The 23,552-nt window shown below is 40.1% G+C and overlaps 1 protein-coding gene across 6 annotated transcripts in view; it reads right to left on the bottom strand.

Moving 5' to 3' along the window:
* NALCN (sodium leak channel, non-selective) overlaps positions 1-23,552 on the bottom strand; it is a 256,166-nt gene that overhangs the window by 112,650 nt on the left and 119,964 nt on the right. For all 6 annotated transcript variants that reach the window (XM_072849927.1, XM_072849929.1, XM_072849930.1 and 3 more), the window contains 2 exons: positions 9,639-9,770; positions 1,201-1,368 (listed from right to left, as the gene is read on the bottom strand). In XM_072849927.1, coding sequence (XP_072706028.1) covers positions 1,201-1,368; positions 9,639-9,770 — 300 coding nt within the window. The remainder of the gene's footprint in view (positions 1-1,200; positions 1,369-9,638; positions 9,771-23,552) is intronic.

Below are 23,552 nucleotides of genomic sequence, written 5' to 3'. Positions count from 1 at the left end.
CATCCTTTCTCGCAGGTTTGAAATATCATGCCACATTGAATAACAACATTTTACACATTTGGACAGCAAAATCAAAGCTATAACCATCTAAAAGCCTTCAAATGATACCAGGTGAAAGCAAAATAGAATTTGTCATCCTGAAAGCTTTTGTGCAAAGGTTTGTAAAACCATTTAGAAGAAATACAGGATGGCATTTGCAGAAGTCTGAAAAGGCCATCGTATTTCAACCCGCACTTGGGGAGACTTCTCCCCCCATACTGTCCTCACTTGATTACAATATGTGTCACTATAGCTAATCACATTTATTGACAGGACTCTGTCTGATGATTTATTATTGGCCTTTATTGATTATTAATTATTCACCATGCCAATCCATTGCAGAATAATGGACAGATATGAATTGTTTGATTTTTTTTTTTTAGAAAATCCCTTTCTTTAGTACTGTAGAATATAGCACATTATATTGATGCTTTCAGTGCTTTCTCCCACAACTGGAGCAACCCTAAGCACTTCAAGGAGGATGAATGGGGAATTGGTTGGACTGGCTGACAGAGGAAGAATCAGAAGTCTGAATTAATCAGTTTTTCTTTGTCTCTCCTTCCTGCTCTTCCCCGAAGTGAAAATGTAGGAAGGGTCTCAATGAACACACTTTCTCTCTAGATAAGGAATGGTTGGAGAGCTATAAAAACAAAAACTAAGATGATTCTGGAGAAATGACCTCAGAAGGCCCACAGTAACTGGAGCAGAGACTCTTAGTTAGGCATATGACTGCCACAGAGATGAAGATTTGGAGAAGCAACAGCAAGTGCACTGAGGTCTCAGGCATAGAAGCCAGGAAAGCAGTGGTGGACACTACAGGAAGGTGATGCTGTAAACAGCTGTATGCAAGGTCAAGGCTGAATGAAGGACAGTGGATAAACTAATCCAGAACCTACTGAACAGTGTAGCTCAGATAAGAAGTAGGAGTTACTGAAAACAGAAAGGACTACTCAGCAAAGTTAAGAGAATCCTATTTCTGTAAATCTACCCAATAAATATAGCTAAGAACAGACATATTTGTTATTTTAAAGATATTCTCGACATGAGTCAATATTGTGAGAATATCAGTAGTGTGAGAATGGAAGTAAACGAGAGTGAAAAGTTAATGGGTAATGTTTTTAATTGGTATATAGGGCAAAATGTAAAAGTAGCTAATCATACCTGAAAATATGTAAACTGAGAGTGATAGAGGTCTGGATAAATATGAAGAGTGGTTCCAATTACAAGCAGCAACTCAAACTTGTGAAGAGATGAGCTGATGTATCCTGTGAAACCCAAACACCAGATCTTCAGGAGAGCTTCTAAATCAAACAGAACTGTAAAAGCAACCTAGACAAATATATAAAACAAGAAAGATGTGTTCAAAACACTCAGTTAAATTAACAAGTTTCTATGTCATGATGTCTATCAAGGTTTTGTATGGCAAAAATAAAGATCTACATAATATTTAACAAAAACATTCATACTCTAAACAGAATAAACAATAAATAATAAATTTTCTCATATTGGCTCATATTCTTCCATAAAAGGTACACTTTACGATATTTTCTGAAGTTTCAACACAGACATGTAGATTCCACAATTTGGAAGGCATGAAATAATAAATCCATCCAGTTGACCTTTCATTTTGTGTATACAGATGAAAAGGAAAAAAACTGATGAGAATTTTTTTCAAAATGTGAAGCAACACATATGAGCTGTCTGAAGAAATTTAAGAGATCTAAGGAACAAAACAAAATTTAAAGACCTCTTGTTTGAAAATTGCTACTTCAATTTTCTAAAACATCCATAGTAAAACAGCTGAAACAGGTAAAAAAGGGGTGATGGGACTTAAGCGTTAAAACAAATTAACAAAAAGAGGAAATTCAAACTCAGACCAGAATTGGTGAATTTTCACAATTTTAAAGAGATAATGTTACAGAAGTTGAGCAAAGAGAGTAAGGTGGAAAGTTACAGGGGAAGAAATCTACTTGTAAGCATTGGATGACTGTGGGATTCTTCCAGAGGCCTCTCCTGAAATATTTATACACTAAAATGCATGATGTTCAGCTTGAAAAAAGGGAGACAATTTTGCATAGGTTTATATCTTCAAAATTTATTTTCTCTTTCTTCTCTCATTACTGAAAATGCTTCTGACTAGACACACTTCTTCCTCACCTGTCTTCCTAATTTACCACTGTATACACTCTGAGATACTCTCTCCCTCACTTCCCAGCACCCAGGAAACCCAACGGAAAATATGTTTTTCTTTGACTCAGCAATTTTCCTCTCTGACCTTTTACATACTTTGGGGCTTAAAAGAGACACTGAAATAACATTAGGTGGCATCTATATACAACTAATACTTTCAAAGTCCTGTGCAAACATTAACAAAATACAGGTCAAACCTCCTTTGAGCGAAAGCACTATTAGTCTTTTAAGATGGAGAGATTAATTGGCTGTGGGCCATAAGGTTTACTGGACTTGGCAGGGGATAATGAAGTTAGAGAACAAGATTTTAATCCTGAATCTGACAGTGACAATCTCTGGGATGAGATCTCAATCTCTGGGATGAGATGCCAATCTCTGGGATGAATCTCTCCTTTAAGTAATTACATTATTTAAAATTTAAACTCTCTAGTCCATCAAAAATATATTTATCAACATGAAAGAGGGGTTTTGTGTGATAGCTAAATAAAATTTCACATATTTTATGTGTACAGACTGTCACAAGCAGGAGTAGAGATGGAAATTAAACACTGGAGTTTATGTTCTATGTTTATTCCCCTAGTTCACACAGCTGTTTATGAGCAGTCCTACCAGCTATATTATGTGGCTTCCTCAAGGCATGCAAAATAGTTATCAGGCTTCAAATGTCCTCCGAATGATTGAATCAAGGTGAAATGCTTCAGAGCACTCAAAAAATTTCTTTACATTAGGAAAGAAATACTACTAAGAAATATTTGTGTGATTTCAGGCATACAAGGATCCATGCGTAGGGATACTTTCATGCTCATCTTCTTGAATGTATCTGGACAGTTTTTCAGCCCTTGTTCTGATAGCTCAAAGAGCTCAAGGAGAACAATGAGCCAAGTCTGAAGAAACTACCCCTCTACCCCTTTACAGGAAAATCTCTACCTGAAACACAAGGAAAATGTTTTATCAAAAATTTTAAAATGAAAGCTCACTTTTAAAGAAAAAAACATCTAATTGAGTCCTGAAAGAATAAGGGGGGGGGGGTGAATTAGGAAAAATGGAACACTGGACAGAAAGCAGCTGGAATTCAGCTTCAGAGCAGGTGGAATAACAATGCCATTTAAATACACACACATACATACTTCAGAGCACACAGGCTTCCTATTAGGACAAGAACTAACAAATACGATGTTAAGTGTATTTTAATTTATTCTAAAAAAGTGTGGGCGGGATCATTTGCATTTTACATGCTTGTCAAACGAATTCAAACCACTAGTACTTAAAAATGTATCAAATGGTTTGCATAACATCTGATTACATTTATACACCTGTCTTCCTGCTGACAGAGCTTGTATTTTTTCCTTCCTTGTAATTAATTACAGGAGAAGGTTCAAAATAACTGACTAGAACTTTTTGTTAGGTGTGAAATGTAATACAATTTTGTAGACTTTTTTTAAAAATCTGAAATCACTCCTTTCATTGCTGTAGAGACAGGGGAAAGGCAAATTCACAGAAAAAGCAGGTGTGACACATGAGCAGCCACCCTCCACCAGGTTGCCAGGTTGCTTTGGGGAGGCCAAAGAGGAGCTACCAGGAATGGGCTGCTTCTCTGAGGGCTACCTCCCATTCAGTCACCTGGAAGTTCTATGGTATTAATGCCGCATTCCGCAACATTAACTTTTACCAGTAGCCCCTTAACATTTTTTTGCAGAGGCAGAGCTCAGTGTCAGCCAACATCCAACAGTGACAGACCCAGTTAGTTTTCTTTGTAACTGTGGTTTACTTGAAAGCTGTTGGGAAAGACAAGAATTCTTCCGAGCAGGATCAGTGGGATTAAGGGCACAGACCTCCAGCACTTCCCTTGCTACCAGATTTGAGACAGTGCTCAATCTTTCCTTCAGCCAGGACAGGGCAAAGGCTACACGAAGGCAGCAGTGTAAGGGGACAGACTGCAAAAGGAACCTAGGAGGAAGTGTATAGGAGCACCTGGTTTTGAACTCTGGTTTTCAGACCCTTTAAAGCAGTACTTGTAGGAATCTCACAAGTCTCCAATAAGACTTCTAGTCTGTAACCTCTTTTAATGGAAGACAATGTGGCAGCTGCATATAACAACAAACATCCATCACTACTCTGTCCAGGTATTGAGCAGGTAAAGTCAACATCCTCAGTAATAGTTACCAAAATGAGTTTGAAGCTCTACTCTTTCCAGGTTCTCAGATACCGCATTCGGGTTTTGAGTCATCCTGCTAAAAGTCTGGTTTTGCTTAACCTGCAGGGCTGAATATACAAGTTGAAATGCTCATCAGAACCTCTAATTTACTACCAGCTATACAAAATTATGCAACCAATGGGATATGGGTTTAGAATTTATTTCTTCTATCTTTTTGTCTAACATTTGCCTCCTTTTCTCTTGAGTCTGTCTTCTGTTTCCAACAAGGAAAATAGTGTTTTTTTTTCTTGGTACTGGGTATCTACTACTGGGTCACAGAAGGCAAAGGCAGGGACTGGGAGATGTTCCTTGGGAACTGGCGGATGAAGTTGCTAAGCCATTATCCATCATATTTGAGAAGTCATGGCAGTCTGGTGAAGTTCCCACTGACTGGAAAGGGGGAAAACATAACCCCCATTTTTAAAAAGGGAAAGAAGGAAGACCTGGGGAACTACAGGCCAGTAAGTCTCATCTCTGTGCCCAGCAAGATCATGGAGCAGATCCTCCTGGAAACTATGCTACGGCACATGGAAAATAAGGAGGTGACTGGTGACAGCCAACATGGCTTCACTAAGGGCAAATCGTGCCTGACAAATTTGGTGGCCTTCTACAACAGGGTTACAGCATTGGTGGATAAGGGAAGAGCAACCAACGTTGTCTACCTGGACTTAGGCAAAGCATTTGACACTGTCCCGCATGACATCCTTGTCTCTAAATTGGAGAGACACGGATTTGACGGATGGACAACTCGGTAGATAAGGAATTGGCTGGATAGTTGCACTCAAAGAGTTGCAGTCAATGGCTCAATGTCCAAGTGGAGACCAGTGACAAGTGGTGTTCCTCAGGGGTCAGTACTGGGACTGGCGCTGTTTAACATCTTTGTCAGCAACATGGACAGTGGGATTGAGTGCACCCTCAGCAAGTTTGCTGACGACACCAAGCTGTGTGGTGCGGTCAACACGCTGGAGGGAAGGGATGCCATCCAGAAGGACCTTGACAGGCTTGAGAGGTGGGCCCATGTGAACCTCATGAAGTTCAACACGGCCAAGTGCCCAGTCCTGCACATGGGTTGGGGCAATCCCAAGCAGAAATACAGCCTGGACGAAGAATGGATTGAGAGCAGCCCTGAGGAGACGGACTTGGGAGTGTTGGTTGATGAGAAGCTCAACATGACCTGGCAATGTGCGCTTGCAGCCCAGAAGGCCAACTGTATCCTAGGCTGCATCAGAAGAAGTGTGGCCAGCAGGTCGAGGGAGGTGATTCTGCCCCTCTACTCTGCTCTGGTGAGACCCCACCTGGAGTACTGCATCCAGCTCTGGGGCCCCCAACATAAGAAGGACATGGACCTGTTGGAGCGAGTCCAGAGGAGGGCCACAAAGATGGTCAGGGGGCTGGAGCAACTCTCCTATGAAGACAGGCTGAGAGAGTTGAGGTTGTTCAGCCTGCAGAAGAGAAGGCTCCAGGGAGACCTTATAGCAGCCTTCCAGTACCTGAACGGGGCCTACAAGAAAGCTGGAGAGGGACTTTTTACAAGGGCATGTAGTGATAGGACAAGGGGTAATGGCTTTAAACTGAAAGAGGGTAGATTTAGACCAGATAGAAGGAAGAAATTCTTCACTGTGAGGGTGGTGAGGCACTGGAACAGGTTGCCCAGAGAAGTTGTGGATGCCCCATCCCTGGAAGTGTTCAAGGCCACGTTGGATGGGGCTTTGAGCAACCTGGTCTAGTGGAAGGTGTCCCTGCCCAAGGCAGGAGTGTTGGAACTAGATGATCTTTAAGGTCCCTTCCAACCCAAACCATTCTATGATTCTGTCTCAGTAACTTCACTTAGATTTGTCTACGGAATTTAAGTGGATGTATTTCTACAGTTCTAGGCCACTACAACGTGTGGTCCATAGAATGGACCGAGGGAGCTATTTTATTAGACCATGTCTGCTCTCAAGGCCAGCAGCCTCCAAGATACTTCGGGAAAATGTATCAGAAAGCCAGATCTGTTTGCTGTAATCTGTCTGGCTGTTTCCTTTAGCAAAGGGAAACCCCAATGCTGTTGGCTGCTCAAGTAAGCTCCCTCTGAAGGGAAAGCCTTCTGCAGCCTAGCCTAATGGAAACGACAGAGCAACAGCAGGGCACCCTGCTCCAACCAGTCTCCCTCACCAAGGAAACAAACCAGCCACTGTGCAATAATCTGCATTGTTTGAGTATTCATCCTCTTCAAGGCTCTTAAATACAATTCCTTTGCATGCCCTGTGCTGCAAAGAACAAGTTTCACAATAACCGAGTAGGAAAGGACACCAGCTTATCAATTTTTCCTCTCTCCCAGGATTTTTTTTACTCTTCTGCTACAGTATTTTATACCTTCTCCTGTAAGATACTAGGGGTTTGTTCTTGTTTGATTTTTATAGTGTTTCTAGTAAAAGTATCACAGGTTAAAAAAATATAAAGAAAAACAACAAATGGACATCAAAAGAGTATGCCTTACAAATAAACAAAATACCTTTCTCCATTACAGACTAATTTACCTTACATACTTAGAAACATAAACATTTAGAATGTAAACAAATGAGTTTTCTGACAACCTCCCCACTAATAAATCAATAATCTAAGCTATGCAGAGACAGAAAAACGTAAAGAAACGTTTTCTTTAAAGAAAACCGGACATTGCTTATAGAACAGAATTATAATACACTAGTCTATGTGACATACTCATCTTGAATTATTAAACCCTGGCAAGTATTTCTGTTAGAAAAAAACCTCAAACCCTACACTTCAAATAGATGTTGAAGAGAGTGTTTCTAGCACTGATTAATAAAAGCATAATTATACTATATGTTCAGTGCCAAAATAGAAACAGCATATGCAGCGTTTCCTATTTTGAATATAAATAGAATTAATGTTATTTTATTAAGAATTCAGGCTCCACTTGCTGTATCCTGGGCATAAAGCAAAAATGCCTACCATGAAAAGTTCATGATCTCAGGCTTTAATGCAGACTAAATTATTTGTTTCCGGCCTAGGATATTGCACTGGTTTTGGCTGGGATAGAGTTAATTTTTTTCATCGTAGTTTGTATGGTGCTGTTCTGGATTTGTGTTGAAAACAGTGTTGACAATACAGTTTTCGTTATTGCTGAGCAGTGCTTGCACAGCATCAAGGCCTTTTCTGCTTTGCACCCCACCCCACCAGCGAGCAGGCTGGGGGTGCACAAGAAGCTGGGAGGGGACACAGCTGGGACAGCTGACCCCAACTGACAAAAGGGCTATTCCATACCATATGGCGTCATGCTCAGCATGTAAAGCTGGGCGAAGAAGAAGGAAGGGGGGGATGTTCGGAGTGATGGCGTTTGTCTTCCCAAGTAACTGTTATACATGATACTACTTTCCTGGAGATGGCTGAACACCTGCCTGCCGATGAGGAGTGAATTAACTCCTTATGTTGCTTTGCTTGTGCATGCAGCTTTTGCTTTACCTATTAAACTGCCTTTATCTCGACCCATGAGTTGTCTCACTTTTACCTTGCCAATTCTCTCCCCATCCCACTGGGGAAGAGTGAGTGAGCAGCTGTGTGGGGCTGAGCTGCCTGCCGGGGTTAAACCATGGCAGAGATTAAAATTAGTTTCCTGGTCCTCGCTTCTATCCTCAAATCCGTGGGGGGTGTCATAAGAGAATCCAGCATTTGTTGGTTTTATCCAATGTCTTATTCCCAGGATCATCCTCTTTCATGTTCATGTTGTTTTTCAAATATACTCAGAACTTGAGATAAAATAAAGATAACACATTTCACAATTACTCTTGTAATTGTTGGCCTGGCCAACATTTACTCAGTGCTCATACAAACTACAGCTATCTCCAGTGGCATGAGAGACAACAGAGCATGATGCAGCACTGATGTCTCTACAGCCTACACTTTTTCGAGGGTTTGGACTCTGGTGCTACCTTTAACTTTTCTTTGCTTTCATTTTTGTCCCAGAACTGGTGAAGTCTCAGCTTCATGAGATTTTAAGAGATCAGATACAAATTCTAAAACTAAGATAAATTAAAAAATGGGTATCAACTCAACCTCCTTTAAAAAAGGGAGATTCATAAAGCATCATAATGTTATGGACTAAAGAGTTTAAAGTTGGGCACTTAAGCCTGACTCTCAAATGTATTTAGACACTTAAAACCCCAAGAGTACAAATCATCGAACTCCTCTGGACTCACAAGGAATATACTGGTATCATGTCCTCTAGCCTAAGAATGTGCCCTCTGGCTCCAAAGAAGGACTGTGTAATTATTGAAGCCAGGGAAACTGCAGTAACCATAAAGCTAGACATGTGCCCAATCCAGACAACCACGATCAACACTTTCAGAGAACTGATCTTGGTAAATTTCAGCGCTGGTGGCTTTATACTCAGCTAAAGTGACAATTCACAGTGCCCATGGAAATAAGTATTTTTAATAAAGAATGCTACAATACTGAGTTCACTCTTGATTCAGGAAAAACAAATATCTATTTGAAGCTATGCCTGTACATTAGTACCAAAGACTTCAATTATTTTTTTTTTTAGACTGAATTAAATAGTACTAAAAAGACACGTAGGCAAGGTTCTAGTATCTCTAGTGCATGCTTACAGTAAAATCCTTGACCAGATAATGACTCAAGCAGGCTCCCTGCCAGAATGTCACTTATAAAGAAACTTTTTACCTCGACTTCACTGGTTCAGGAGCACGGCCTCCTCCTTCACCAAACTCATGACTAAATGGTTTTTTTGCAGTGTGCTCTTGAGGTTACTGAAGCCAAGTTATTTGCAACACTGTTTTGGTCATGCTTAAGGACCTTCTTGCAGCTAAGTATATGTCGAATAAAGATGATTTAGGAAGAAGTACTATATTCTTTAAAGACAGTGTTTTGTCACTTTTTTAAAGTTAAACTCTTCTGGATGTTACACTCCTGCTAGAGAAAGATAGCAACTCAGCAGCCACGCATTGCCTGCAGATGTTAAACTTAAGCCTCAGCTCATTACCACTGACATTTTGTTTGAGGAAATTACCTTTCAAAAGGTTGTAAGATAGGGCTGTCAGCCATTGTCAGACAGAGGAACTTGAACAAGTTAGCAGAGAATTCTTGGAATGCTTAAGGGAATAAAAAAACTACATACTAAAATGTGCTTGACATTCACATTTTCTGCTTTAGCTTATCTTGAAAAATATCCAGATAGTCATTTCAGCATACTCACCTCAGCTAGGTAAAATTCATCATATTGTCTCTTAAAATTTTCTCCTTTATAGTAGTTACTAGCAGCAACAATCACATCTACAGCCACCATGCTTAGTATGAACATATGAAACACGGATGACCTCATCATTTTCTGCAAAAGAAAAAGAAAATTTTATCATCAAAATGACTCAAACCACATGCAGTATAAAGTTTTATTACACTGTCAAAACATAATCAGCTATAATAATATGTTTTTATACAGCTTCTTTACATGATTGTAATTTATTGCTCTTTAAAATATATTCTAATGTATTGCTTCAACTGGTTTATATGTGCAAGTCGGGTTTTTTTTCCATTTTTTATTTGCCAATTGACTGCTTACTGAAAGTTTATCATTTAATATGATGTCCATTGCTCTAGAATGTTTTTAAAGCATAAAATGTACTACTAACTATTCAGTTGCTCTTGGTTAATATTCCTTCATTATGATTTATTCATGCAATGAATGTTCTTTGCATTCTTAATGACTTATTGTTCAGAAACAAGTAACATCAATTCTATCATCTTGTGCATTGCTTTTGCTCAAGAAAGACAAGTAATATGGGATGCATCTAATGTCAAACTATTGCCTAAAAGTATAAAACATATCTACATATAGTAGATATGCACATCTGGGCCAACGAACTGTGAAGTACTTCACAGATAATTAATGTATCTGTGCACTCAATGCTTTGTGTCACTGCTGCTGCAATCCCACAAGAGAAAAGAGAAATGGAGGCACGCAGCACTGGCCAGAAGTTGCCAAAACATCCATGAGTTGCCAAAACAGTATTGATAAGAGGTATGCCAGAAGTTCAAAGAACTAACTTCCAGCCCCCCACCACAAAGAGCGTGGACTTATGATTTACCCTGAAAACTTAACCACTACCCTCACTGGGCCAGCCACAGCTGTTCCAGTAGAAGCTAGAGCCAAACAGGCAGAATGGAGTGTTATTTTACATTAAAACATCTTTGAATTAATGGTCACTAATATCTATATTTTTTACAATCTTTCACAAGTAATACAGTTTATGTCTTCAATGCTTATTTGCAAACACAACATAAGTAAGTTATGCACCACTGTAGTTCCTTGTGTTTGTGTGTAAATTTTAAGTTGTGTTCACATTGGAAAAGGCCATTTTTATTAGCTCCTGAGTTTATATGTAAAAGTGCCTGACAAAATTTCAGGAAAAATAAAACTCAAAATATAGAAGAACTCTGCCTCTTCTCAACTTCTTCCTAAAGACTCTGTGTCCCTGTACTGGTTTATATTCACACAATCACATAATTATTTAGGTTGGAAGGGACCTCTTGAGATTATCTAGTCTACCCCTGCCTGCTCAAGAAGAGTCAGCTAGAGCAGGTATTCCAGGACTGTGTCCAGTCAGGGTTTGAATATCTTGACAGATGAAGACTCCACAACCTGCCTGTGCAACCTATTCCACTGTCTGGCCACCTTCACAGTGAGAGAGTGTTTTCCTGTGTTCAGATGTTCAAAATTAGACAATGTCCCAGTGGGAGACAAAAGAAAAATAAGATAACGGAATCTCTGAGATTAGAAAGGGCCTCTTGAGATCATCTAGTCCAACCCCTCTGCTCAGAGCAGTGTCACCTAGAGAAGGTTGCTCCAGATCGCATCCAGTCAGGTTTTGAGTATCTCCAAGGATGGAAACTTTACAACTTGCCTGGGAAACCCTGTCCTGTGTTTTTACAGTGAAAAAGTTCTTCCTCATGTTTAAATTGAGTTTCTTGGTGTGTCAGTTTGTGCCTGTTGCCTCTTACCCTACCACTGGACACTATTGAGAAGAGCATGGCTTCATGCTCTTTACTTCCTCCCAGCAGGTATTTTTCCATACTGGTAAGATCTCCTCTTGACCTTTATTTTCTCCAGGCTAAACAGTTGCAGCTCTCAGTCTTTCTTCATATGAAAGATGCTCCAGGCCCTTTATCATCTTTGTGGCCCTCTGCTAGACTCAGTCCAGTATGTCCACATCTTTCTTGTACTAAGGAGCCCAAAACTGGATACAACACTCCAGATGGCCTCACCAGGCCTGAGTAGAGGGGGATCACCTCCCCCAGTCTGCTGGCAATGCTCTTCCTAATTCTGCCCAGAAAGTTGTTGGCCTTCTTTGCCTCAAGAGCACACAGCTGGCTCATGTTCAACTTGTTGTTCACCCGGACCCCCAAGGCCTTTTCTGTTAAACTGCAGCTGGTTGATGTCAAGCCTGTACTGGTGCATGCAGTTATTCCTTCTTTGGTGTAGGACTTTGCTTTTCCTTCTGTTGAACATCATGAGGTTCCTGTGTGGTCAGTTCCCTAGCCTATCTAGGTCCTTCTGAATGGCAGCACAACCATCTGGTGTATCAGCCATTCGTCCCAGTTTTCTATCATTTGCAAACTTGTTGAAGGTGCACTCCGTGCCATCATCCAGATCATTAAAGAGGGTGTTGATGAATCATGAATGGCTTTCCAATAACATTGGCCAGCTCCCTTAGCAATCATGGGTGCATCCCATCAGATTCCATAGACATCTGTATGTCCAGTTTGTTTAAATGTTTCTTAACCCTATCCTCTTCCACCAAGAGTAAGTCATCATGGCTCTAGACTTTCTCATGAGTCTCAGGGGCTTGGGATTCCTGAAGGTCAATCTCACTCATCAAGATGGAGGTGAAAAAGGCATTGAGTACCTCAACAATTTCCATGTCATCAGGTCCCCTAACCCATTCAGCAGCAGGCCCACATTTTTCCTAGTCTTCCTTTCGCTGCTCTTGTATCTGTAGAAGCCCTTCTTGTTGCAGTCCATGCCCCCTGGCAAATTCAACTCCATGTGGGCTTTGGCTTTACTAACCTTATCCCTCCACTCTCAGACAGAATCTCTGTATTCCTCCTGAGCCACCTGGCCCTGATTCCACCTCTTGTATGCTTCCTTTTTATTTTTGAGTTTTGTCCAGAGCTACTTGTTCATTCATGTGGGCCTCCTGTCACATTTGCTTGATTTCCTGCACTTGGAAGGGGACCACTTTTGAGCCTGGAGGAGAAGATCCTTGAAAATCAACCAGTTCTTCTGGACCCTCTGATCTCTAGGACTGTACCTCATGGGATTCTTCCAAGCAGATACCTGAACATGAAAAAGTCTGCTCTCCTGAACACCAGGGTTGTGGGCTTGTCTTTTGGCTTTGTTCCCTCCTTGCATGATCCTGAACTCCACAGTCTCATGGTCATTGCAACCAAGACTGCCCTAAACCTCACAACCTGACCAGTTCCTCCTTGCTTGTAAGTATGAGATCCAGCCAGAACACCTGCCCTCATCAGCTCACATGTGTTAGGAAGTTACCACCTCTGCAATCCAGAAATCTGGATTGTTTCCTGCTGTGTTGCCCTTCTAGCAGATATCAGAGTGGTTAAATTGCCCCAGGAGAACCAGGGCCTGTGAATGTGAAGATGTTGTAGAAGAATGCAAAAATTAAGTAACACACATTTTTACATTTGTAAAGATATATTAACATGTTAGAAGGTTCATATATAGAGTTGTAAAATACTGTCTCAGCCTTTAGGGAGCTGAGGTTGTTATGTTGATAAAGAATTATCCACATTTACATTTTACGTTTAACCCTGCCTGCAGCGTAGGGTCTTGACCAAGCTACTCTTCATACTACTGGGGTTTTTTGTGATGAAATTAGAACACAATATGGTATGTATGGGAGGCTGCAAGGACTAGTACTTGTTCAGGCTTTTAGCAAAGACTTGTACCTGCCTACAGAAGAATTCATCCCCTGTTGAATTCCACTGGTGTTTTAAGGTAGTTTTCTTAAATTGAAGCTGAGTGGAGACTAAGCACATATTTACAAGCATTCAGCTAATAGGACCGCCTCTTGTCTTTTAATATCTGGACTTCTTGTGCGAATCACTGATAGCACTGCAGGCAGAAGACAGCTCAACTCTCATCATGCAAACTGGCATCCTTTTGACCCTAGTGCCATAAAATGGTTGTATATTCCAGTCTAGAAAGGCAGGCTTAGGAGATAAAGCCTGACAGTCAGAAATTTACAGAACAACCCTGGCCTAATACCAATGCCTAAAGCACAGTGAAGTGACCAAAACAGAGTGGTTAAATGAGGTCTTGCTTTTATTCTTAATCCACAAGGCAAGCTATAAGAATACAATAATTAAAGATAGGGCTACTGACATCAATCATGCATTTTTGTCAGTGGTGTGATTCAAAACAGGTAGCATCGTATCTGTTACATTTCTATTTCACACAAGTTCTAAACATAGTGTCTCTGCATATTTTACACTGTATTTTTAATAGTGTCAGAATTTCCTTCATAGTAATGAAGTATTCTGCCTCAGTTGTGAAAGGACTTGCTAAAAGAAACTAGTGAGGCTGTAAAATGCACTTTTCTCTCCCTTCACAAAAAACAACAGGGAAGCAAAATGATAATACAGGAAGAATAAAAATGCATAAACCACCTTGGTATACATGTACATACATGCATACTTCCTCATACAATCCGTACATTTGGACACTCATAAAAAGATTTTCCAGTGGTATATGTAATGCTGGAAAATAAATTACAATAACATCAATAACATATTAATTGCAGTATGATTCAGTAAAATTCAGTAAAACCTTCTTGGCAATTACTAAAGGTCGCCTTCCCACCTCAACTGAACTGAAAGGAGATGATTTAGCTAATAGAGAGTATTATGTTGCATAACACAATTCAACACCAAGATAATCAGGAAGGAGGTTCAGACAGGATACAAGCTAGGCACAGGCTACGTAAAGGGAGGAACAGCTGGCTGAGGCAGCAAATTAGGAGATGGCTGTGGCAGGCAATGTGAAAAGCAGCTAGTTGCTGGCAGAAAGACAGAGAGCCCACGGGGCCAGCAAGGTGGAGGTATCTGAGCAAATACACATGCACAGCAAAAACACTGTGCCGAGAAGACCCAAAAAAGAAATTCATTACTTTTAAATCCCAGGACTGGCCAGCTCACGGGGGCCAGATTTGCATCTGTGTTTCTTAGTTTTTTCTACGGCATGTCAGAATCTAGCTGCTCACTTGTCATGGATGCTATGCGTGATAAGCAGCTTTCCCGTTGGCCTCTCAGAGACAGACTGCAATGTCCTTAGGAGATCAACCACAGTGCTCGAGCCCACGCACCTACTGTGCCCAACTTCCCCCCTACTTTAATCTGTCTTAGTTTGTTCTTTCTGCATCACAGAATTTTAATTTGGATTTGTACCCTTGGAATGGTTCAACCACACCTCTGCTGTAATGTTTGACCATGAGAGTTCACTGTCTCGTTACACGTTTCTGTGTTTGGAACGCGGTCTAAGAGAAACCTGAATTTAGCCCACAGCACTTGCCCAAGCCTTAAAAATCATTCTGGATCACCGGATCAGCAGCAAGTCATTTGGTTTACAGCCCTTTTCAGAGCACACAGCCATGGAAAATTCTCTGCGCAAACTTGAAAGAAGAGACATAATGCCAGTTTTTGTTCTTGTTTAATTTACTGACCTTTTTCAGCCCTTGGATGTATGTTTCTTAAACTGTGTAGGAATAAGATGAAAGAAATGTTCTGATGTTACTGTCAGCCAGTTGCATGATGGGAAAATTGTGTCTAATATTAAATTGGACTTAAGATTAGCTGTGTTGAAGCAGTCTCAAGTGAAATGCCCTGTTGCTGCCATCAATCAACTACAAAAGTGAAGAATTTCTTACATTTGCTATGAATCACTTCTAATGCTGGCATCTGGCTTCATGCAGGATGATGAGTCTCAGTGTCCAGGACACTGTGAAGAATGTGGATGGCACAATGCATTAAAAATGCAATGGCCATAAAACCCAATACCTGACAAACCGTTAACGATCCAAATTCTTTCAGTGTTTGGAAATGCACAAAGGAGTTGAGGATTTGCTTTGTGCCTAGATGGGAATTTCATGAAAGCAGAAAAGATTTCTAAAATCCTACTCATTTACTTAACATTAGGAATGCACTTGTTACAGCTGAGGAACTCTAAACGAAGAATTATATGTAATATCCTGGATTCACCCAAAAGCTCAGGTAAGCAAGGACACTGGAATTGCTGACAGGAGGAGCCTACCTGGGTCACTCAGTCTTATGGAGCATTACCATGCACGGCCTAAAGCAGTCTTCTGTCACTCCAGGAGTATCAGAATGGGGTACATAGCTCCAGTACTCCTTCCACCTTCCTGCATGGCAGAGGGAGGATGAGTGACATAAACTAGCCTTTGCCAGCTCACTGCCATGGAGAAAATCCACAGCAGCTGCCACCTTACACAGCCAGAGCCACACAGACCCTGGCTCAGGAAAGCAGTCACTAAGCAAACTAGAATAATTCAAGATGGAACTACATTTTCCTAAAGCTAAACCACTTTTTGGGGCTTGATATGTACGTCAGGTCATTTCTTGTACCACTATCCCTTACATGGGATTTTTGTTTCTAGTCTATAATAGATCTCACTTACTAAGCAAGCAGGTAAGCATTGCAAACTTCTAGGGTCTGACTGACTTAATAATAAAAGAACATATGGGCCGTGTTACCCTGGTATTACTAGCTCAAAACTGGCCAGGCTGGTAATGTTCAATATTACCATGCGAAACCCTGAAAGAGGTGTCTTCAAAGGGCTCAATGGTTTTAGTTCAGACCTACAGAAATTCAGACTGCATTTGACAATACTTAACATTCTTGGTGATGGTCTAAGAAAAAAAAAAAGAAGAGGACAAATTGGCTTGAAGAATAAAAAATTACCGACAAAGCCCTCAAGCTTATTAGTACTGAGCAAGACATGGTGAGGATCTGATATGCAGAAAAGCTCTGCTTATTTTGGCCATTTAGTGTGTGAAAAGCTTAGAATGGATAATTGTCTAACGGGCAGGGTAGCTCTCAAAAGTACTAAAGCAATTAATGAACAGTGTAAACATCATTTAACTAAAAGACTTTGATAATCATTATACGAGTAAGCAGCTTTTTTCCCAATTTTGATACTCTTGAATTGCGTATTCATCAGCACATAACTGTAGGAAAAATACAGTTGTACCTGTATCTCTCTATATTTTAGATATACTTTAACACTTCATAAAACAATAGCATCTCCTCCTCCATGTTTTAATAGGATGGCTCAGGCAAGTTACTTGCTCCCTTTTCTTCTTCATTAGCTTTTGCTATTTGCCCAAGGAAGGTAGGTCCTGCTAAAAGATTCCAGCCAAGCTTCCAGCTATGGCTGTTGAAACACCTTATACTGGCTACATGATTATTGTGATTAATTTTGTATCTACTGCTATAATGATGTTGTAGGTTATTTGTACTCATGTCTACTGGAAGACCATCCTCTCTGGTAGCTAGAGTAGATTTTGATATGTTAAAGTTGTTGTTTAGGTGTGTACAAAAGAGTTGGGTGATATTTTAAAATGGTTATCACAACTGAAAAGGTTACATTTGTGCTACTCCAGTGTTTTTTACTTATGGGCCTTGTCATGGTTTAACGCCAGCCGGCACAAAGACAAACGCCATCACTCCGAATGTCCCCCCCTTCCTTCTTCTTCCCCAGCTTTATATGGATATCCCATGACGCCATATGGTATGGGATATCCCTTTGGCCAGTTGGGGTCAGCTGTCCCAGCTGCGTCCCCTCCCAACGTCTTGTGCACCTGGCAGAGCACGGGAAGCTGAAAAGTCCTTGATTTAGTATAAGCACTACTCAGCAACAACTAAAACATCTCTGTATTATCAACATTGTTTCCAGCACAAATCCGAAACATGGCCCTATACTAGCTCCTATGAAGAAAATTAACTCTATCCCAGCCAAAACCAGCACAGGCCTGTTGCAGCCTAGATGACAGCACTGCAGTGGCATGAAGGCAAATAAGAGTCCCAGCATCTTTCAGTGCACAGCACCACCGTGGCTTGTGGTGGTGGTATGCTCTGCCACTGCACTGCAAGTCCTATGCCGATTTCTTAAAGCCCCATTAGCTGGGGTCATACGAGCATCACAGAATACAGAACCCTTGTTCAGAAGAGCTAACAAAGCACGACTTAAGTTCATTACAGCGGCACAGAAAACAGTCCAATAAGTCAAATTAAAAAATGAAAATGTATTGCGAGTAAATTATCTTTTTTTTTTTTTGGCAATTTCTTCAGAGCTTGGACCACAACTTCTAAATACATACAGAGGGATCACAGGTTTTATACAACAGGCCCAGTTTAAGTTGTATGTATAGAATTCATACCACTAAGAAAGTAACACGGGAAACAGTCACTCAAGGTGCTAGCCAATATAGATTTGATATTGAAAGCAGGAGACATCACATGCCTCAGAAATTATTATAAGGTCCTGGTCCTGGAAAAAGACTAGAAATAGCAAAGAAAACTTGACTTTTAGGATTCTATGCAACATGATTTCTAAGAGACACGGAGCAAAGATTCAGTCTTGGTCTAAAGAAAAGGGCAAGTTTTTTGATCCCATACAGGTTTAGTATACTTGTGGTGTTTATTTTGTCTTTTTTTTTTTTTTTTTTTTTACAAAGTGCTTGAAGATACCTTGACTATGAAAGGAGCTTTAGAAAATCACATTCTATACACTGCTAATCATAGATAATTCATAGCATGAATAGAATAAATTTGATTTTCATCTTGTTGGTTAATGGCCATCTGAGCAAGTACAAAATTGTGAAATTGCAGGAAATTTTCCCTTTTGTTTGCAGAACATTGTAGAGCATTTTACAAGCTGTGTAACTAATTTTCTATAAACCATTTTGCTTTCAACTTACTTTATGACTGCCTGACAAAGATATGCTTGTAAGGAGAATTTAGCAAATTATTCTCATGCTCTGCAATCTGAACATTTCTGAAAATTATTAAGCATTAACCACAAATTTTAAGGGAACAGGCTTATTAATATCTTACATTGATGCAGTTATATATCAGTGTGGGACATTAAAAAACATTGTAAATCTGAGATATCATCTACCGTATTTGAGAGGAACTTCCAGATGCTAAGACAACTTGAAGTAACGCAACTTCATTGAGGAAACAAGGTGAAGGGAGAGTTTTTAATTAAAGACGTTGAAAAGGGTGGCTTTTAGACACTGCAAAGAAAATAAGTCAGTAGTCTCAGCTCAGATGTTATTAACTTTGGTGATGGCAGGGAGGCAGTCTTGGCTTTCCAATACAGGCTGCCTGTCCCAGTGCAATGAGAATAGGGTGATTCTTCACCAGTTTAGGCTATAGAGACTTGCTTTAACAGTCTTTATGACAGCAGAGGAACTTTTCAGGGTAGTAATGTAGTAGAGATGAATGTAAAGACTCTTTAAGATCCACAGTCCAAAGAAAAATCTCCTTGGAAACTCTAGTGACTTTAAGATCACCTTAGCATAGAGAACCTTCATTACCAGTTGGTAATCACCAATACAGAAGGTATGGTTATATTCAAGGAAGCACAATGCTCCCCAAAAAACAAGTAACATTATAACTCTTGCAAGTTTTAGAACACGGAATTGGAAACCTTTCTATAAGTGTTATCTGGCTGCAGCAGAGGTGACACTGGCCTGGCAGAAAGAGCAGCATACACACTAAACTGCCCTGGCTTGAAAAATATTCTATGCATTTCCCTTTACTGTGCTTCTGTTTCCACCTTCTACCTCACCTGATGAGTATGTAAAACTCAAGATAGGCACTGTATCTAACTATGTGTTTTTACAGGGCCTCGTACTATGCAACCTCAAAATAAGCTGGAAATGGCAGTATTACCGAATAACGGCAACATTTCAGGACATGCAAATATATGCTCTGATATGTAAGCGGGGTCCTCCTTTTTGTGCTATCCCAATATGTTTTTTAAAGCAAATGTCATTTTCAGATTATTTGTAGCTAAAATCATACAGAAATCAGCAATTGCCAGGGACTATCTTCCAATAGTCTAAATGCCTCTGTAATATTTGAAAACACAAGCAATTAATGTGTTTTGTAACATATTGTACCAGACTCTCCTGCCTTTTTGTATAGCAAATTTTGATTTTAAAATAAAAAACTACTTAAAAAAGGCCAACTGAATTTTGGTCAAAGGAACGAAGTAAAGTCAGTAACACAGGAAGACTGAGAAAATACACACTTAGGAAGTAAATGAGTGGAAATAATGATAGAAAGCTTACTAAAATGAAAAACTGTAAGATATGACTTTTCCAAGTAAGCAAACTTTAAAGGCAAAAGTTTCTGTCAGAAATTAGATAGATACTTTTTTTCCTTACATCCTAGATTTGATAGCCAAAGTCCTATTTCTGCTATAGGGCTAAAGAATAAGTGTTGCATATGCTTCCTTCAGACTTGCTGCATCCTGTTAATTCATACCCTGCAATAACAGAATAAAGCAGTAGTACGGCTACACTCCTGTACGCCTCTTACTAAGAGTAGTCACTTTTCTCCTCCCACAAACTTCTAAGAGAACAGTCAAAAAGAGAAATGGTGACTCTTCTGCCCTAAATATCCATGAAATAATGGCTTCTTTGAAACTAAATGAACCTCCTCCTCACCAGTTTATAAATCAGCTAGCACAGATATGTCATTTTCTTTGCAAAAAGATAGAGAGGAAGTAAGCAGCCTTTCAGTAACTGCAGTCTGACTGAGAGAAATGGAGAGCACCAGCTGCAACATAAAAGAAACCTAAAAATACTACTTAAATTGTTCGTGATAACAATAATGCATAGAGATTGTTACCTTCCCCTCAGATTTTAGAGCTGTTAGTAAGTATATCATCACCTCAGCAGTAATTTTCTTAAAGCTACATACTAAGAAAGGCAAAATAGAACCCAAATAATATGAATACAGATTTAACTCTTTTTCCTAAACATTGCAACACAGTCCCATTCAGAAAATGCAATGTGACAAAGTAATTATTGTATAAAACCTGAAATGAAATAGGCCAAATTAATTTTTGGTTTATATCTAGTGGCTTCATCTAAGCTGTAAGGGTTGAAGTGGACCCCATACTTTACTAAAGTGTAATCAGTCACCTACCTGTCCTATGTGGATTAGTATACTCCCTTGCACCATAGTACTTTCAGAATGAAAGTCTACAAGTTCTTTTCCTTTCACAATAAAAAATACTTTAAATTTGCAAGTTATCACTGATCTCTTAGCAGCAACCTAGGTTTCTGGACTAGTTTCAAAGCACAGTGATAAATGCATTTAAGCTCAGGTACAGGAAGCGGTATAGACCCAATTTAACACTTCCACCTTGTCATATTATACATCACATACATACATAAATATATAAAAACCCCACAGAATCATAGAATCATAGAATGGTTTGGGTTGGAAGGCACCTTTAAAGACCATCTAGTCCAACCCCCCTGCCATAGGCAGGGACATCTTGATCACTAGATCAAGTTTCTCAACGCCCCATCCAACGTGACTTTGAACACTTCCAAAATATATGTACATATATGTACACGTATACATATATATGTATATATATATATAATCATAGAATCATAGAACCATTTAGGTTGGAAAGGACCTTTAAGATCACCAAGTCCAACCGTTAACCTAGCACTGCCAAGTCCACCACTAAACCATGTCCCTAAGTGTCACATCTTTTAAATACCTCCAGGGATGTTGACTCAACCACTTCCCTGGGCAGCCTGTTCCAATGCTTCATAACCCTTTTGGTGAATAAATTTTTCCTAATATCCAATCTAAACCTCCCCTGGTGCAACTTGAGGCCATTTCTGCTCATCCTATCACTTGTTACCTGGGAGAAGAGAACAACCCCCACCTCTCTACAACCTCCTTTCAGGTAGTTGTAGAAAGCGATAAGGTCTCCCCTCAGCCTCCTTTTCTCCAGACTAAACAACCCCAGTTCCCTCAGCCGCTCCTCATAAAACTTGTGCTCTAGACCCTTCACCAGCTTCGTTGCCCTTCTCTGGACACGCTCCAGCACCTCAATGTCCTTCTTCTACTGAGGGGCCCAAAACTGAACACAGTATTCGAGATGTGGCCTCACCAGTGCCGAGTACAGGGGCACGATCACTTCCCTAGTCCTGCTGGCCACACTATTTCTGATACAAGCCAGGATGCTGTTGGCTTTCTTGGCCACCTGGGCACACTGCTGGCTCATATTCAGTGGCTGTCAACCAGCACCCCCAGGTCCTTTTCTGCCAGGCAGCTTTACAGCCACTCTTCCCCAAGCCTGTAGCGTTGCATGGGGTTGCTGTGGCCCAAGTGCAGGACCTGGCACTTAGCCTTGTTGAATATATGTACATACTTATAGGGGAGGCCAAATTTATAGCTGATTTGTGATGCTGTACTCTGTGAGTCACATTATAATGGATGCATTTGATGTTATTAACCTACATTTTCTAAGTTTTCCTCTGAAAACTCAAGTTGTTTCAGTATCTGCATTATAACATTGTATTTACATATTGTTTCTGAATCCTCTAGATGTAATCTTCTATTTTATGTATGTCAACAATGTTGACATTTCCTATGTTTGTATTTTTATTTTGAAAATATGTTAACCACAAAAGGAAAAAAACCATAATAATGTGTCGTGGTTTAACCCCAGCTGGCAACCAAGCACCACCCAGCCGCTTGCTCACCTTGCCCCCCGGTGGGATGGAGAAGAGAATCTGAAGAGCAAAAGTAAAAAAACTCATGGGTTGAGATAAGAAAAGTTTAATAATTGAAATAAAATAAAATAGAATAAAAATAATAATATATTGTAATGAAAAGGAAAACAATGAGAGAGAGAGAGGGGAAAAAAAACCAAGAAAAAACCAAGTGATGCAACCGCCCACCACCCGCCAACCAATGCCCAGCCAGTTCCCGAGCAGCGGTCACCGCCCCCCAGCCAACTCCCCCCAGTTTCTATACTGAGCATGATGCCATATGGTATGAAATAGCCCTTTGGCCAGTTGGGGTCAGCTGTACTGGCTGTGCCCCCTCCCAGCTTCTTGTGCACCCGGCAGAGCACGGGAAGCTGAAAAGTCCTTGACTAGTGTAAGCACTGCTCAGCTACAACTAAAACATCAGTGTGTTATCAATATTATTGTCATATTAAATCCAAAACACAGTACTATACCAGCTACTAGAAAGAAAACTAACTCTATCCCAGCTGAAACCAGGACATAAAGTCGTGCTTACTGCACAGCAGGACCGCTCCATCTCTAATACTAAATCTGTTTGCCATTATTCAAAAGCTGTACCATGTATGAGCTGTGGTAAATAATATATTGCTCACTCCTTCAGAAATACATTAAATATAATTTTGACAAGTAATTGATTATTACATGTGCTCCAACTTTCCCCCAAATTGCAGGGAAGGTGAGTGAGGAGAGAAGGAATTTGGAACCTACCTGCGCTGTAAGTTCTTTCCATGCCTTCAAAATTTCCATAACTTTTACATTTTACAACTCTAAGAGCTTTACTTCCAACAGTTTTCCATTAACACTTGTTCCTTGAATTATACGCCTCTGAAGACCTCACCTGGAATGCCTCCTTGAAATTGCTTCAACAGGCTACTTACTCTTTCACTTACATTTCAATTCAAGAACGATGTCTTTGAAATGTCATTTAATAACCAGATGTAAATCAGCCATTTTCACTGTCTCTGTTTTCTTTGGCCTTTTCTTTCTCAATTCATTAGAAGTGTGTTCTTTTTATTTTTATGTTATTGCAGTAGTGTAGATTTACTAGATGCTTTATAAATATGAAGGAAAACATTACTCTTATTATAATGAGTAGCTCATGAGCTGAAAGGGCAACAGACCATAACATAAGTATTGCACCACACCCTTCAATTGGTACTTACTCAGGATCAGCATTAAATCCTTCAGAATTCTTGGTATTATTTTTAGGATACAGCATTACCCA

This window comes from Ciconia boyciana, chromosome 1, assembly GCF_034638445.1.
Source record: "Ciconia boyciana chromosome 1, ASM3463844v1, whole genome shotgun sequence".
Taxonomy (NCBI): domain Eukaryota; kingdom Metazoa; phylum Chordata; class Aves; order Ciconiiformes; family Ciconiidae; genus Ciconia; species Ciconia boyciana.
This window is presented reverse-complemented; position numbering and strand designations above follow the sequence as displayed.